The following is a 15,694-nucleotide window of genomic DNA, read 5'->3' as shown; positions in this document are numbered from 1 at the left end:
CTTCAGTCCATGGTTGGTTGAATCCAAAGATGGTTGCTTCTGTTGATGTGAATTATGAAGCCCGTGGATACAAAGGCCTGACTATATATTGAAAAAAACCTGCGTGTAAGTGGACCCACGCTGTCCAAACCCGTGCTATTCAAGGGTCAGCTGTACTTATTAAATTCAAACTACTTATTGTTCAGTCCAGGTGCTGTCTTACCTACTGACCCCAAGATTGTATTGTGCAACTATACCAATTAGCACATTTCCAGGACCTAAAAGATGTTATAAAGATCATCAGGGTTTGAGTATAAAGAAAAACATTACAACTCTTTCTGCTGTGAAATTTTCATGTAAACTTGAGATCTAGAAGGATTTGTTCTAAGACCAGTTTTGACTTAGTGGTACAAGTTGCAGGATGAGACCCTGACATTGGTAGTGTGAGTAAAGTCATGATCACTTTCTAAGGCATTTTTTAAAAAAATCCATTAGGCTTTTCTGAGTAATAGATGGGGATACAGTAAATTACACTTTTGCTATTACAGAATTGGATAATGGCTGCTTTTTTCTTAAACTGCTTTCTGGTTTCTCTTACCACCAGGACTCCTGACAGTTCCTGTTCAGCCCTAAAGCACTGGTTGTACATACTTATTTGATTACTCTTCTTGTCATTTGTCTACCTATATATTGTATCTCCCATCCCCGCTGGAAGCTGGGACTGCCTTTTTTGTGTCCTGCTGGTACTCAAAGGCTTGCAGATTAAATTTGTAGTTGAAGGACGACCTAAGACGATAATTTTCCCACTAGAACGGAATGAAAAAATGTTTCTTGTAGAAAGCTGCTGTATGTAGGTGGTGGTTGCTGGTGGTGTATATGTTAATGACTTAAGATGCTTGTAAGATGCTAATGGGGGAGAACACAGTCAGACTTAATATACAATTGGTTCTACGCTCTACATGTGCAAAGTGCTGTGGTGATATGAATGAAGTTGATATTTAAACAATCTTGAAGGATGAGTGTTGGACAGATTTAGTTTTGTGATGTGTTTGGGGGTTGTGCATTTCTCAGCTTTATCCCAGTATACACCTACCTTGAATTGTTGTATTGTTGGTGTGTTGTCATATACTTTGATAGGTTGTTTCTTTAAGTGGCATGCACATTCTTGTATTTCTCTAGACTGTGCCGTTCAATTCAGTAGTGACTAGCCACATGTGGCCATATAAATGTCGAACATTTCCATTGTCACAGTTCTGTTGGACAGTGTTGCTCATCGGCACTTTTTCACATTATCTGTAGTATGTTGAGTTAGGAGTAGAATGAGAAAACCACATTCTGATATCATTGGTTGGTATTTACAAATAGAGGGGAGAAGAGTATAGGATATTATTACAGTGGTTAAGAATATAGGCTGTGGAGTCAGATCAGAATCATGCTCTGTTCCTTATGCTGTTTGGCTTTGGGCATATTGTTTAACCTCAGCCTCAGTTTTTTGTTTTACTCATATTGGGATATTTGCCTTGTAGGATTGTGTGAGTATAAAATAAAATGTATGCATGTAAGTGGGCTTAGCACCACTAACACCTCAGTGTGTGATAGGACCATTGACATTTTTGAATTACTAAAGTAATTTTAGAATCAGTGTAAAGTTGTGCACTTTCATATAGATATACATTTAACAAGCACCACAGTCAGTATGCAGGACAGTTCTTTCACTTCAGAAACCTCCCTCATGCTCTCCTCCAGCCCTTTTCCCCTGGCAGCCACTGATTTGTTCTTCATGGCTAGTTTTGTCTTTTCTGGCACATTATATAAATGGAATCATACAATATGTAGCCTTCTGAGACTGGCTTCTTTCACTCAGCCAAGTTGAGAGAAAGGGTCATCCAAGTTTTAACATATATCAATAGTCACCGCTGATTTTTCAAGACATTTAATTTTGAGATATTTTAAAAATTTTTATTGAAATACTTCTGAAGACAAGATGTGACGTGACTGAATTTTTACATATAGAATTGTGTTTGACTTGGAGTTTTTTATGTTTGAAAGTGAAATGATAGAAAAAAATACTTCCCTTGATTGATAACAACTGTGTGTGGATAAGCCAACTTGTTTTTCTCTTTGAAGATGGCTGATCATTGGTAGAGGAGGTTCCTGTTCTTATCTGTAGAGTTGCGGCAGAGTCCTGATTTGAAAAAGATATCTGTTTAAACATTAGTTTCTAAAATGTGGTCTGAAGATAGGATAAGCAGCTGCCTGCTTCGCCAGGTCTTTCCACATTTAGCAGTGAAAGCCCGGCTGCTCCATGAAATCTAGGATCTGAAAGGGCCACATGAAGAAAATGCAAAGATTCCAGTTAATCAGATTTCATTAATGCACTGATGGACAAGTAGTCCTACTCATCTTACTTGCTGTCAAGGTGCTTAAGAGCCAAAAATCTAAGGTAACCAGAACTCGGAACACACAGGCTGTTTATATTAAGATCAACACCTTGAATTTAAGAAATAGTGTCTTAGTGGTTTAGATTTCACTGGAATTACATCATTTTTCATTCGTTTGTTGCCCTCTGTAAGTCTTCATTTGTTGAGTTCAAGAAGTGCTCTAGTCCATCTTTTTACACTGGGAATATTTTTAAAAATTGCTGTGGTAAGCAAATTTCCAAGACGTGTAGAAGCTAAAGTAAAAGTCAAGTTTATACTTAGGATCTCTTGTTTTTCGAGTTTTCCAGTTCAGATAGGCTTGATACACGGATTGCAGGTGTGTACACAGGTACAGCAGTTTTAGGAAAGTGCTTATGTGGAACTTGAGGATCTAGAAAGCAATTCTTGAACTGTCCATGCCCACGTGCTCCTTGGGAAGTCTTCGGCACCCTTGGGGCATAGGTACCTCAGCTAGAAGACCGCCTGCTACTTGGGAACAACCCTTGTGGTGTGCTGAAACAAGACACCAGGATGTTCACCTTCGCACTGTCAGAGCAAATATATAAAAGTCATCAGTAAAGATCAGTGTGTAGTCTCTTGGAATGCTGTGTAGCAGGTAAACAAGTTGCAGAACGACAGTGTCCCAATTTTGAACAGAGTAATTCTCTGTTCATGGGTATGTATAGAAAAAAAATTTTAATTCATTGTGGCGGAGAGGGTAGTGTTTTTGTGTAAAAACAAGGCAAACGAAGATAACAAGGACATTACTTTTTTAAAAAAATGTTAAAGTCTTTGTACTTGGTATTTTTTAATTTCCCTAAAGTATGTATGAAACAGCTTTTTCTGAGAACTTTAACTTGGTAGTGAAAAGGGAGGGGAAGTATTAAATTAATGAAAGGCCACTGAGCTGTCAAACTCAGTTATGCATGCTATCTAAAATAGGTTCATAAAATTTCTGCCATCAAATACCTGTCTTGTTTTGTATATTTCAACCCTTCTGAGTTGGTGTATGGTTCTCTTAGCCAGGATCATGATTGGAATTCCCTGGGGATAGGTTAGGTGCAGTGTCTAAATCTAAGTCTTTGACTTTAATTAGTATCTTTGCCTGGGTCTCCTAGATGCTAAGCTTATCCAAAGTTCTTTAAAATAAACATTTTCCTTCCAAATTGCCTATTACAGACCCAAACATCAGATTCTTCATAATTTTTATTTAAGCAGCAGCACATTTAGGAATTGATCATTGATTTAAAAAAATTAAATACCTATTAAATAAGAGATTTCCCCCAATAGTGAGCATTTATCTTTGATTGTAGAACTTGAATATCTCTTGAAATGATACTTTTCCTTTGGTCATCATTTGATTAGAAAAAATACTCGTCCCAGCTCAAACATTACCTTAGGATGATAAAAAGTGAGAATTATTAATTTCATGGTGAATCACTGGTATAAACTAATTGATTTCCAAGGTTCTGATTAATGAATTCTCTTGAAGTAAAAGTAAATATTTGGTTTTCTCACATGGCAAGCTGCACATCTGAGGCACGGGTACTTGCTGTCGGGCTGTACATTTTAAATTTACAGCCAGAACTTTCTCTAAATGCCATCTTTAAAAATGTGGAACTTTTTGAAAAATCACATTTGCAGAATATTACCATGGTCACTTGAAACTTAACCTAACATGCTCTCTCTCGCTACCATTTTCTGTGTCGTTATCTTTATTTTCATTAAAAAGCTGTTTTTACCTCGATGGTGATGAGGATGACAATCATCCACTCCAGGCGGAGCGCCCTTTTCTCTGTCAAGTGATTCCGCATTAGATCTGTGAGCTCCATGCAGTGCTGAAGTTTTTCATTCATGACCTGTATTAGAAAAATATTAGAAAGTATCCTGTATTTATATTTAATCAGATTTAGTTAAAATAAGTTAACATGGTCACATGCTTCAGAATTCTAAAGGTTTAAAATATACGTGAAAAATCATCCCTTCAATTTTTGCTGCTCAGTCCTCTCCCCAAAGGCAATCTAGAGACATTTTGTAATGCACAGATTTAACTGTTACAATACTTAGCATACCAGAGCTCACATTTGTAAGATTTTGATGGAAGATCTAAAAATAGAGCTTTTGAGTTCAAGTTTTTGGTGGCTGTCCTCGGATTTTTAGCAGTTAAGAAAGGCAGTGGCTTTAAGATAAAAACAATGATTACCTTCTAAAACTTAGGTCTCACCGTCAAAAACCAAACACAAGCATGACCTGCTGCTTGTGTTTGGTTTTTGACGTGAGACCTAAGTTTTAGAAGGTAATCATTGTTTTTATCTTAAAGCCACCACACACCACTAGGTGGCTCTGCTTTTATTGCTGAACTGCAGGGGTTCTCCCTCACAAGCTAGTTGAGAGGGTCCACAGAACACAGAATCTGGATTTAAGACTTTGATATGACCACTGGCAAATTCTACCTCCTTCATCTCTCTGCATCTCTCTCTCTCAGAATTGGAAAGTCTGGAAACATTTGTAAAAGTAATCTGATTCCCTTTGATTACTTATGGGGTATGCTGAGGGTACGGCTTTGGTCAGTGGAAATTTGAGGCAAATCACAGATGCATGTTTGGGGTTTGACTGAAATGTGTTAGTGCACCGTATTATGATTTTGCACAGAGCATTTAACAGCCTTGCTAATTACAACACATGGAACCACACTGATAGCATATATTTGCCCATGTTTCCAGACTTTATGGTCACCTTGTAGTTTCTGTATAGTTTATGGATAAATGTTTAGAACAGTGCTTCCCGCCCACCCCCAGCTTTCTTCCTGTTTTTGTTGGCTGCTTGTTCTTGGTCTAGGTGCTGCTCATCCAAAGGTACCTTAAACTTGCATCTACAAAATGCCCAACCCTCTTCCATTTTCTTCCTCTGCTTCCTCATTGTCCAATTTATTCCTTAGCCCTTACAAGTTGTATATATTACCACACTCCCCTTGACACTTCCAAATGTCTTCTGATAGGAAATCTACCAGCTTTTCCTGGTTAGATTCCAAACCTCAGTTACTTGAGCGTTTGACAACACCTAGAAATGCAGGCTTCCGTTAGCTACTCCCTCCTCAAGGACTGTTCTACCTCTGACCACTGTTTTTCTGAGTCTTCTATACTACATCTTGCCTTTAGATGACATTTCCCAAAGCCCTGATGTTGTCCTCGTCCTCTAGCTCTGCACTCTCCTTCCGCGATTGTACCTGCTTTGGGGTATGTAGCTGCTTCCTAAACTTCAGCCATTTCCAGCCCACCCTTGCTATTTCTGTGATATATGCGCCAACTGTACTATTTAAATTCCAAAAGATTTTACTTAGAAATGTTTATTTTGAATAGAAACTATATAGCCATAAATCGAAAACCCGTATGATGTGAGTGCGGCCTACGCAAAGCTGAGCCTGACACCTGTGGAAATGGGAGAGTAGCATATGATCGTGGGCCGGGCAAGATCCGCTAGAACCAAACTACGTCTTTCAACTCAGTTGCTCAAATGTTATTTCAGGGTCTTTGTGTCACATAAGTTCAACTCTTGTGCAAGTGTATGTATTCACACTGTCTTCTCAGTCACCCAGGTTATTTTTATCATGGTTAATGAAATCCTGTAAGTTTTAGGTGCACGATGCATCAGGAAGGCACATATTGCACTGTGTCACATGCCTTTGATCTTTGATCCCCAATCCCTACAATAAATCCTGGGCTGTAAGAGTCTGGAATCTGTCCTATGTTTATCATGTCTTAATACTACCTGGTAGGCCTTCGTCAACTATTCATTACCTCCAAAAACGGTTTTGTTTTTTTTTTTGGTGATGGGTCCATTTTTTTTACACTGGCATCATTTCTCATACTAAATAGGATGGATCATGTCACTCCTCTACTCAGAAGCTTTAAACATCTTACCCATTGCCTTCTTCATAACATACAATTCTAGGTCATTTAGTCCAATCACTTTAGATGGTGGCATCCCCTTCGATCTTGAAGGCGCGGTCTTTGTGAAACCTTCCCAAGCTCCTGCCCCTTCCCCCAGTTCTCCTACAGCCCTGGTGGTTGCCCTATTATTTAGTTAGCACTTACTTCGTTCTGCCTCTCGCAGTAATCTGTTGTCTGCCCAGCACTCTCATCTCCTGTACCCCCTTTTACAAAGTTATACTCTATTTCCAACCTCATGATGCTGTCAGTCATGGTATCAGCATCTACCTGACACCGTCCCCACCCCTCCCCTTAAGCGGGTATAAGATTCAGGCTTGGCCAGGCATAATGCCTAGTTCCCTCATCACGTGGCTGCCCAAAGCTTAGACGCATGTCTCAGTTCTTTGACGTTGCCATGCACACTGAAATGTAAGCCTGGATATTCCCTCGTCCCAATCCCTTCTCATCTCGTAGAGAATGCTGCCGACAAGGAAAGAATGAGGCCAGACTGGCACGAGATGCTGAGTAGAGAAACAGTTCTGATGACCCGTTTGGGACTGCAGCACGCACTCCCTGTTCCCACACTCTACTCCTATCATGTTTAAGCAGGAAGAGTCCCCTCTAATGCAGAGTCATGCATGTTACTTGCACACAGATGAGGGAACAGGTGAAAACATGTCACAGGTGATAAGTGTAGGGATAAACAGGCAAGTGCCAAGAAGAAAAGGTGAGGCGCCATGGGGAAGGGGCTGAGGAGAGAACATTTCAAGCAGAGGAAACAACGTAGAGGCAAGTGGGGCTAGAGAGAGGAAAACCTGGAAGGAAGTGCTTAGGAAGTGAGGTGACAAAGGTGAGCTGGTACCAAACTGAGAGGGACTGTGGACCATAAGCTGTAGGGAGAATGACGGTCTCCCCAAGGATATTCCCATCCTAATCCCTGGGACCTGTGAATATGACATGGCAAAGGAGAATTAAGATTGTATAGGAGTTAAGGTCAATAATCAGCTGATCTTAGGATAAGGAGAATCACAGATCATCTGGGTGGACCCAGTGTAATCACAGGGGTCCTTGGAAGTGACAGTGGCAGGCAGGAGAGCTCAGTAACAACGTGAAGAGTCAACTCGCCTTCGCTAGATGGAAGAAGGGACTATGAGCCAAGGAATGTGGATGGCTTCTAGGAGCTGGAAAAGGTGGGGAAACATCCTACCTAGAACCCTCAGAAAGAAATGCAGCCCTGGCAACAGCTTGATTTTAGCTTGACTCCCACGTCAGACTTCTGACCTAAAGAACTAAGAATATGTTGCGTTAGGCCAGTTTGTGGTAATTTGTTACAGCAGCAATAGAAAACTAGCACCCTGCTGTAATGCTGGAACTTTATTCTTCAGGAAATGGGGAGTCCTTTGGTTTTCACATATTTAATAATTACTATACTGTGCTGGGCAGAGTAGATGGGATGGCGAATAAGAGAAACATATCTTGCCTTCTTGCTAAAGGGTTTAGAGGCTGGGAGACAGTGCAGAAGGTGACAGAATAGTCCAGGTGAGGGGGGAGAGAATAGCAGGGATTCGTGTTAGTAGTCAGGGGCTTGAAGGCAGGGGTCAGTATGGTATCCCTCCCTGCTTCACCAGCCCAGGGTCTACCATAGCCTTCCAATAAATATTTGTCAGTGAGTGAAAGACATTTAAGAAGAAAATGTAAAGACTGACTGGACATGGAGGGTGAAGTAAGAAGAAGAAATGACGAGCGTCACGTTTCTAGCGACCTGGTGAGATGGTGGAGGCTAGGTGGTCGGTCCTGCCATAGCTGAAATGCAGCAGGTTCAGCACTTGCTGGGAGAACACAAATCTTATTGATTCTACAAATATTTACTGAGCACATAACTCTGAGGGCTCTGCCAAGAAATGGAAAGACGGTCTCTGATGTCGTGAAGCCTGCATTCTAGTGGCGAGTGACGTACTTAATTCTAAGGATGTGGGATACGACAATGTGGGAGGTCTGATTTGGTAGGCCAGTGGAAGCACCGGGAAGGCAAACTTCTGAGTTTAGAGATACATATTTGAAAATTATCATGAAAAGCTGGGCGAAGTTATGAAAACGAACGAGACTGCTCATGGCGCAGGCAGCATGGGAGGAGAATCAGTGATAGTCGTGGAGGACAGTGACCAGAGACAGTGGAGCGAGGGGCCCGCTGTTAACGTTTCTGTCCCTACCACACTGCCATAGCTACTCTGGTCTCAGTGATCTCTTAATTACCAAAGGAAATGACTTGACCTCCATCCTCAACTTTTTGGACTCTTTCTCAGAACATCTCACACCTAATCTATTTTAACATCTTTCCTCTAGGAAAAATAAATAAAACAAGGAACAACTTTCTCCTGGCACTACCACCAATCTCTTTTTGTTCTGTATGTCCTCTTGTAGGGCTGTAAAGCCGCTGAAGGTCAAGACCAGTTCAAATTTTTCTTTTGTATTTTCCATAGTGCTGGCATTGGGGTGAGCATAGTTAAGGGAGGCTGAATTCTTTCAGCTTTCTTTTAAATAATCCTCACATGATCCAACTAGTCTTACATCCCTTTGGGATGCTAAGAAAATACTCTTGAGAAATGTAGGTTTGGAAACACTCTGCTTCATAACTCATGTGGAAGATTTAAAACCAAAGAGATGTCTAGAGAGAGGCTGGGGAATGAGCTGTATGACTGAATCAAGCCAAGTAGATGACAACGGTGAAAAGAACAAGGCACCTCTGATACTGAGAAGACACATTCAGTGGAATGTGAGCAGAGTTCCATGAACTGTTAGTTGCCAGGGGAATTTTGATGAGTAGAAGTTACGTAGTTGTTACATAGGTTTCAGATACAAAATATACAAAGTGAAGTGTAGTTCAAAGCTACGTGGCCATAATGCTCAGCTGCATTTACCTACTATAGGTCCAGATCCATAGACCTTGCTTTAGGGCCCACAAGCCGAGACATCCCTTTGCCTCTGAGACACCCATCATATATTTAGGGGGAAAGTATCACTTTTGCTGCTGAGTTTTAAGGAAGGAGAAGGGGAATCCCACAAGTATAGCTCCAATTTCATATAAGTCCCTTTCCTCCCTCCCCTGATACTTCTACTTTTAGCGACCTTGTCCTAGTTCCTAACACAGAACCCAATAAGGGTATGGTAGAAATGTGTATAACTTATAAAGATAATTTAAATGAGCTTTGAATTTCAGCTCCTAAAGGAAAATTAGAGTGGATATTCAGGGAATACTGGTATTATGGAATAAAGCTTTTCTCATATTTTCTTCTTGAAGTTTTATAATTTTAGCTTTTATATTAGGTCTCTGATTAATTTTAAAATGCTGTGAAGGATAGGATTCATTTTTTTATATATGGCTGTCCAGTTCTAGCACCATTTGTTGAAAAGACTGTCCCCTTGTTTTGAGTTAATATACATCTGTCACAAATGAATTGCCTATATGTGTACAAATGTATTTCTGGGCTCTGTTCCATTAATCTCTGTGTCTATTCTTATGCCAATTTCAAATGTCTTGATTACTGTAGTTTGAATTATTGCAAGGCAAGTCTTAAAATCAGATAATAAAAGTCTTCCAACTTTGTCCTTGTCTCAAAATTGCTTTGGCTAATCTAAGCCCCTTGCATTTCCATTTTAAAATCAGCTTCTCAGTTCTAAAATAAAAGTCTGCTGGGATTTTGACTGGGATTGAGTTGAACCTATAGTTCAATTTCTGGGAGAAGTAACACTGAAACTTCTACAAACGTGGTATGTGTCTTCATTTAATTTTTCAGCAAGGTTTTCTAGTTTTCAGGGTACAAGTTTTACTTTGAATTTAAGAAAAATCATTCCTAAGTAATTTAAGTTTTTGATGCTATTATGTTATTTTAAAAATTCACTTTTCAATTGTTCATGGATGGTATAAAGAAAAAATTTTTGTATGTTGGCTTAGCATCTTACGACTTTGATAAATTCACTTATTAGTTCCAGTAGCTGCTTAGCAGATTTTTTAGGGTGTTCTACATATGAGATCAGGTTGTCTGTGAATGAATTCAGTTTCACTTCCCATAGGTGTTAAATCTTGGGGCTACAGAGAGCCACCCACAGGGACTGGTGCCGAGTCTAGGTGGCTTTCTCCATAGGTCTAGGGTGCCAGAGACTAGGTCAGTATAGGCTTCTTCCAGCCGCTAATGTGTGACGGGTATGGATATCAAACCCTTTGTCAAGGGACTCAACTTAAAATTGGTCTCGACAACTGGAAAAAAGAGTACACTCAGCATACTGCAAGTTGGGGTGGGGCCTGCCAAAGCCCCCTGTTCTCACTGATATCTTTCTTTTGCTTGCAGTTGATTTTAGCCATGAAACAGCTGACGGTTTGGTTGTCGAGGTCTAATTTACTCGAGGAGGTATTCTCAGTTGTAGACTTGACGCCAATAATTCTATCTTGAACAACAAGGACAGATAAAGGCCACTTCCCAGGTCAAAGATCAGAACAATTCTTTTGACATCAACTTTGGCCAGGCCAAGTGGCATGGCAGTTGGCTCACTGACAGTTATGAATACAATGAGACCAGCAGTGGTGGCAGTGACTTTGGTGGCCTGAAGCTGGGAATTATTAGAATGACAGGAGTATGAGGGTGATGTGTGTCACAGTGATTACAAAGCAGGCTTCTAAAATTTTCTCCGCTTGTTTCAAAACCTGAAGTCTGCATTAGGTGGACTTCTAATATGCCACCTAAAGATCTTCACCTCCTGATAGTCACACTATTGTGTAATCCCCTCTCTTGGACTGTGGGCCAGGACTAGTGACCTGTTGCTAACAAAATAATACAGCAAAAGTGAAGGGATGTCATTACTGCTGTGATTTGGTTACAAAAGACTGGCTGCATACCCTCTCCCTCCTTCCCCACCTCTCGTTCTCTCTCTCGCTCAGCCTGATGAAGCAAGCTGCCAAGCTGTGAGATGCTCTATAGAGAAGCCTATGTGGCAAGGAACTGAGGGAGGCATCTGGCCAAGAGCCTGAGGCAGTGAATCTAATCAGCAAACCGCATGAGTGAACTAGGAAGTGGACCTTCCCTAGCTGATCCTTGAGATGACTGCAGTCTTGTGAGAGAGCCGGAGGACCCAGCTAAGCCGTAACTAGATTCCTGACCCACAAAAAAAGATAAGAGGTGGTGTTTTAAGCCACTAAGTTGTGGGGCAATTTGTTTCATAGTGATAGCTAACTAATACAACCATAGGAGACAGCTCATGTGTATATAAAGCTTTTAGTATCCCCTCTTTCATACCCCCTGGATCTTCAGTCTGTGTACACAGTCCACACCCATAGAAGTCCAGTGCTTTTCATGTCTGATTCAACAACTGATTTGACAAGCAATTGTCAAGTCTGTCTAATTAGACATTTAAGAATCTAAAACTGTTGAAGTCCACTGCAATTTGATTCTTCCAGTATCACTGATCAGGAACATAACTGTTTAGCCAATTAGGAAAACTGGAGGCATTAAAATTAGTTGGAGAGAATGAGAAAAGACACTCAATAGACACTAACTTGAAAGAATGAGGTGTTGGAATTAGATGTTGGAATTATCTGACAAGGATTTTAAAATGGCCATCATAAAAATGCTTTAAAAAGCAATCACGAACCACTTTAAACAAATGAACAAAGTCTCAACAAAGAAACAGAAAACATAAAGAAGAACCGTGAAAATTTCAGAACTGAAAAGTACAATAAACAATAACTCAGTGATGGGCTCAACAGCAGAGTGAAGGTAACAGAGGAAACAACCAGTAAACTTGAAGACAACAGTGAAAATTACCCAATACGAACAACAGAAAAATCACGAGAAAAAGTGAACAGGGTGTCAGAGACTGGTGTGAGTGTAAGAAAAGACCTGACACTCATGTCACAGAATGAGAGCAGATTTTTTCATCAGAAACCATGGCACCCACAAGAAAGCAGCATAGCATTTTTTAGGTGATGAAAGAAAATGACTCAGAATCTTATATGTAGTGAAGTATCTTTCAGGAATGAAAACCAGACATTCTCAGATGAATACGAGAATGTTTTTACAGACCTACCCTAAAAGAATGGCTAAAGAACATTCTTGAAACAACGGAAACTGAAAGAAGAAATCTTGGAACGTCATGAAGGAAAAAAAGAATAAAAATATGGGTAAACGCAACAGGGTTTCCTTCTCTTTTCTAAATTATGTTTGATGGTTGAAGCAAAACTTATAACACTGATGGAGTTCTCAATGTCTGCAGAAGAATAGTTAAGACAGTTTTATTGTAAATACCAGAAGGTATAGGGATGTAAAGGGAAGTAAGGTCTATATACTTGATTTAATCTGGTAAAATGTTGAAACCAATATACTGTGGTGAGTAAATCTATGTATAATAGGGTACCTAGAGCGACCAGTAAATATATATCAAAAAGATATACTCAAAAACAGTATAGATTAAGTCAGTACGGAATTCCAAAAGACTATTTGTAACCCACAAGGAGGCAGGGATTGATATATGTAACAGCTCGGATCTCAAGGGCATTGTGCTCAATGAAAAACGGCGTTTTAAAACTCACACCGTATGATTCTATTTATATAGAGTTCTCCAAATGACAGAATTACAGAGATGGAGAAGAGATTACTCATTGCCAGGGGTTGGGGAGGTGGGGGAAGGGAAGGTGCTATGACTAAGGGAGCGGCACAAGGAAGTCTTTGTGATGACAGCAGTTCTGTATCTCCATCGTGTGGTTACACTGATCTACACATGATAAAATACCACAAAACTATGCACACACATCGTACTAATGTCCACTTTGTTTTCGACTCTCTCATGTGGTTTACTTCCATCACCATGGCCACCTCCACCCACTTCACCATGCCACTGATACAGATGTCTCTCTTCTCAACTTTACTTCTACACTAAGTGCCTGCATGACAGTTCTAACTGGGTGCCTTCTTGCCACTCCACTCTAGACATATCTTAAATTTAGCTCCTCACTTCCTCCTGGCCCCACCTCTCTGTTTCGCCGTCCTTCTCCCCGCCCCCCTTAGGCAAGCACCAGTCATCCTTACTCTTCCCTCCCTTGGCCCCCCATTACCAAGTACTTGATTTATCTTAGAGGATTCTTTTTTATGTTCATTTCTATTCTCACTGTCTCCATTATAGTTCCAGACCCCATGAACTCTTGCTTGGAACCCTATAGGCCACTGAGCCTCAAAACTCTCACCAGTCTTACCTAGTCTGTAAAGCAAATATCAGAATACCCTTTGATGCAATAAGTTGAAAATTATGTACAGGACAAGAAGAGAAGAGAAATCGAGAGATCTGAACAGATGTCAAATAAGATATTTCTCCAAAAGCAGTTAAATTACATTTACTTAATTTAGAATTTCTCTCCACGTAGTTATACAAATTGTAGGCAACGCGTTTTTCTCGGTAAAAGTACAAAATACATACCTTAACTCTACGAGTAATGCTTAAGAACTGACATGTTTTATCATAAAGTTCTTCCAGGTTTTCTCTGTCCCAGTAGAAATCAGGAGTGATCAAGAAGTCTGAGCTCAAGTTGATACGGTGTCTTAAAAAAAGGAAAAGTATAACTTTATTTTCTATCTTGAATTAATCATGGCATCTATTATATTTTTTATTTACATGGTGCTTTATGACAGTGTTTAATGTTGACCATTGTAATACATCTAAGAAATAAATAAAAAATTTGTAAGCATTTAAAAATTTGTAACCAAATTAATTCAATCTTTAATGTTATTTATGAAGTAGTTTGAAAACAAAATGAGCTTTCTATTTCTAAACTTTTATTTTTTCATGAAAAATTTTACAATATACACAAACATTTATTTTTGTGGATAGGTAATCACATGGCTCAAAAAGAAAAAGGTAAAAATTGACCAGTCTTATTCCCATCTTTCCCTTTCTCCTACCCCGCCTGCCCCCCGCCATGGGTAACCAACGCTAGTTTCTTCTGTAGCCTTCCAGTGTTTATGCAAACACTGGACAAGCACAAATAGATACACATATAATCACTCTCTCTGTTAATCTTTTTTTTTTTTTTTAAACATAAGAGGTGTAAGCCTACTTTTAAATGGACACTTAAGCTGTAGAAGTAACATATAAATAACTGTTCACTATAAAAAAGGAAATAATACCCTGGAGAAGATTTAAGAAAACAGTGGTGGGCCCTCGGTTACCCTAACACACAACTGGAATCCTTTAGGTCCTATAAACACTTTGCTGTGTCCTTCCAGATCTTTTTCTGTGCATACATGCATGTGTGTGTACACACATACGTGTAGTATATACGTATACCAAGATAAATATGAATATTTTTGTTTACACAAATGCAATCATACCATATATAATTTGACTTTTTTTCACCTAATGCAACTTGCCATGTTTTTATTCATAGATTTACCCAATTCATTTTAATAATATATAAGCACTTTTATTGTAAAGAAACTTAGGATAAGAACAGTAAGACTCTACAGAAATTATTCACAAACCTAAGTATATTTAGTCCTAACTTCTGAGTTTTGAGAATATAATTTGCTATATGAAATTCTGCTTGTATTACCAAGAGAAGAGGAGAGAAGAATCTCTCTACTCCACTTCTCAGTGAACTCAAGGCTTAAATCTGCGGGATGCTCCTAGTGAATGGGGTTTTTACTTTTGTCGGTACCCTGAATTTGAGCTATGAGAAATGCATAGATGATGAAACACTGGACCACTTCTCTCCAGGCCAAGTATCTAAGGAGAATGTGGAAAAACAACTCGTAGGTAAACTACTCAAAACAAACTCTAGTAAACTCATCCCATATACTGGAGGGGACTGAAACAGTGAACGAGGCTGCCTAGTGAGAATAATGCCAAGATTCAAGATTTCACCCCATAAATCTTGGACAAATGACAAGAATAAAATAAACTGAAATCTTTTCAGGCATTTATTTAAAATTATGCATTTCTGTTTCATCAATTTTAAGACACAGCTCTTATCATTTTAACATCTCTGAAAATGGGAGGCATCTTTAAAACTGATACAGTGGCGGTTGTGACTTAGTTATCATTATCTTAATTTATTTCCCTTATGCTTCCCTTTTTATGTATGCCCAAGAGGGAATGTGATAGGGTCTGCATCCAAATAAGGTTAAAAGAGCTATTTCAGTTCTGATCAAAAAGAACTGTATCATAGTTTAATGGGCAGCATTTCTTCTCTCCTGTGGCATCTCATGGTGTCTCAGTCAATGAAATGCGGTACATAACCTTCCTGTAACAATTAGGTCTAGTTGGCATTATGATGCAGTGATATATTTTTACCGAGAATTCCCATTATCCAAATTCAAGAATGTA

The 15,694-nt window shown here is 39.5% G+C and overlaps 1 protein-coding gene across 3 annotated transcripts in view; it reads right to left on the bottom strand.

Moving 5' to 3' along the window:
- Positions 1-348: 348 nt before the first annotated feature.
- The window catches only part of RMND1 (required for meiotic nuclear division 1 homolog), a 38,095-nt gene continuing 22,749 nt past the window's right edge, over positions 349-15,694 (bottom strand). For 2 of the 3 annotated variants that reach the window (XM_006915766.3, XM_025049473.1), the window contains exons 10-12: positions 13,790-13,910; positions 4,142-4,258; positions 3,588-3,794 (exon numbers count right to left, since the gene is read on the bottom strand). In XM_006915766.3, the coding sequence (XP_006915828.1) occupies positions 3,753-3,794; positions 4,142-4,258; positions 13,790-13,910 (280 nt within the window). In that variant the 3' untranslated portion in view covers positions 3,588-3,752. Of the gene's footprint in view, positions 2,946-3,587; positions 3,795-4,141; positions 4,259-13,789; positions 13,911-15,694 lie in introns of those variants that run through there. The other variant, XR_001517225.2, reaches the window with a different exon arrangement.

Source organism: Pteropus alecto, unplaced genomic scaffold (assembly GCF_000325575.1).
Source record: "Pteropus alecto unplaced genomic scaffold, ASM32557v1 scaffold176, whole genome shotgun sequence".
In the NCBI taxonomy this organism is placed as follows: Eukaryota; Metazoa; Chordata; class Mammalia; order Chiroptera; family Pteropodidae; genus Pteropus; species Pteropus alecto.
This window is presented reverse-complemented; position numbering and strand designations above follow the sequence as displayed.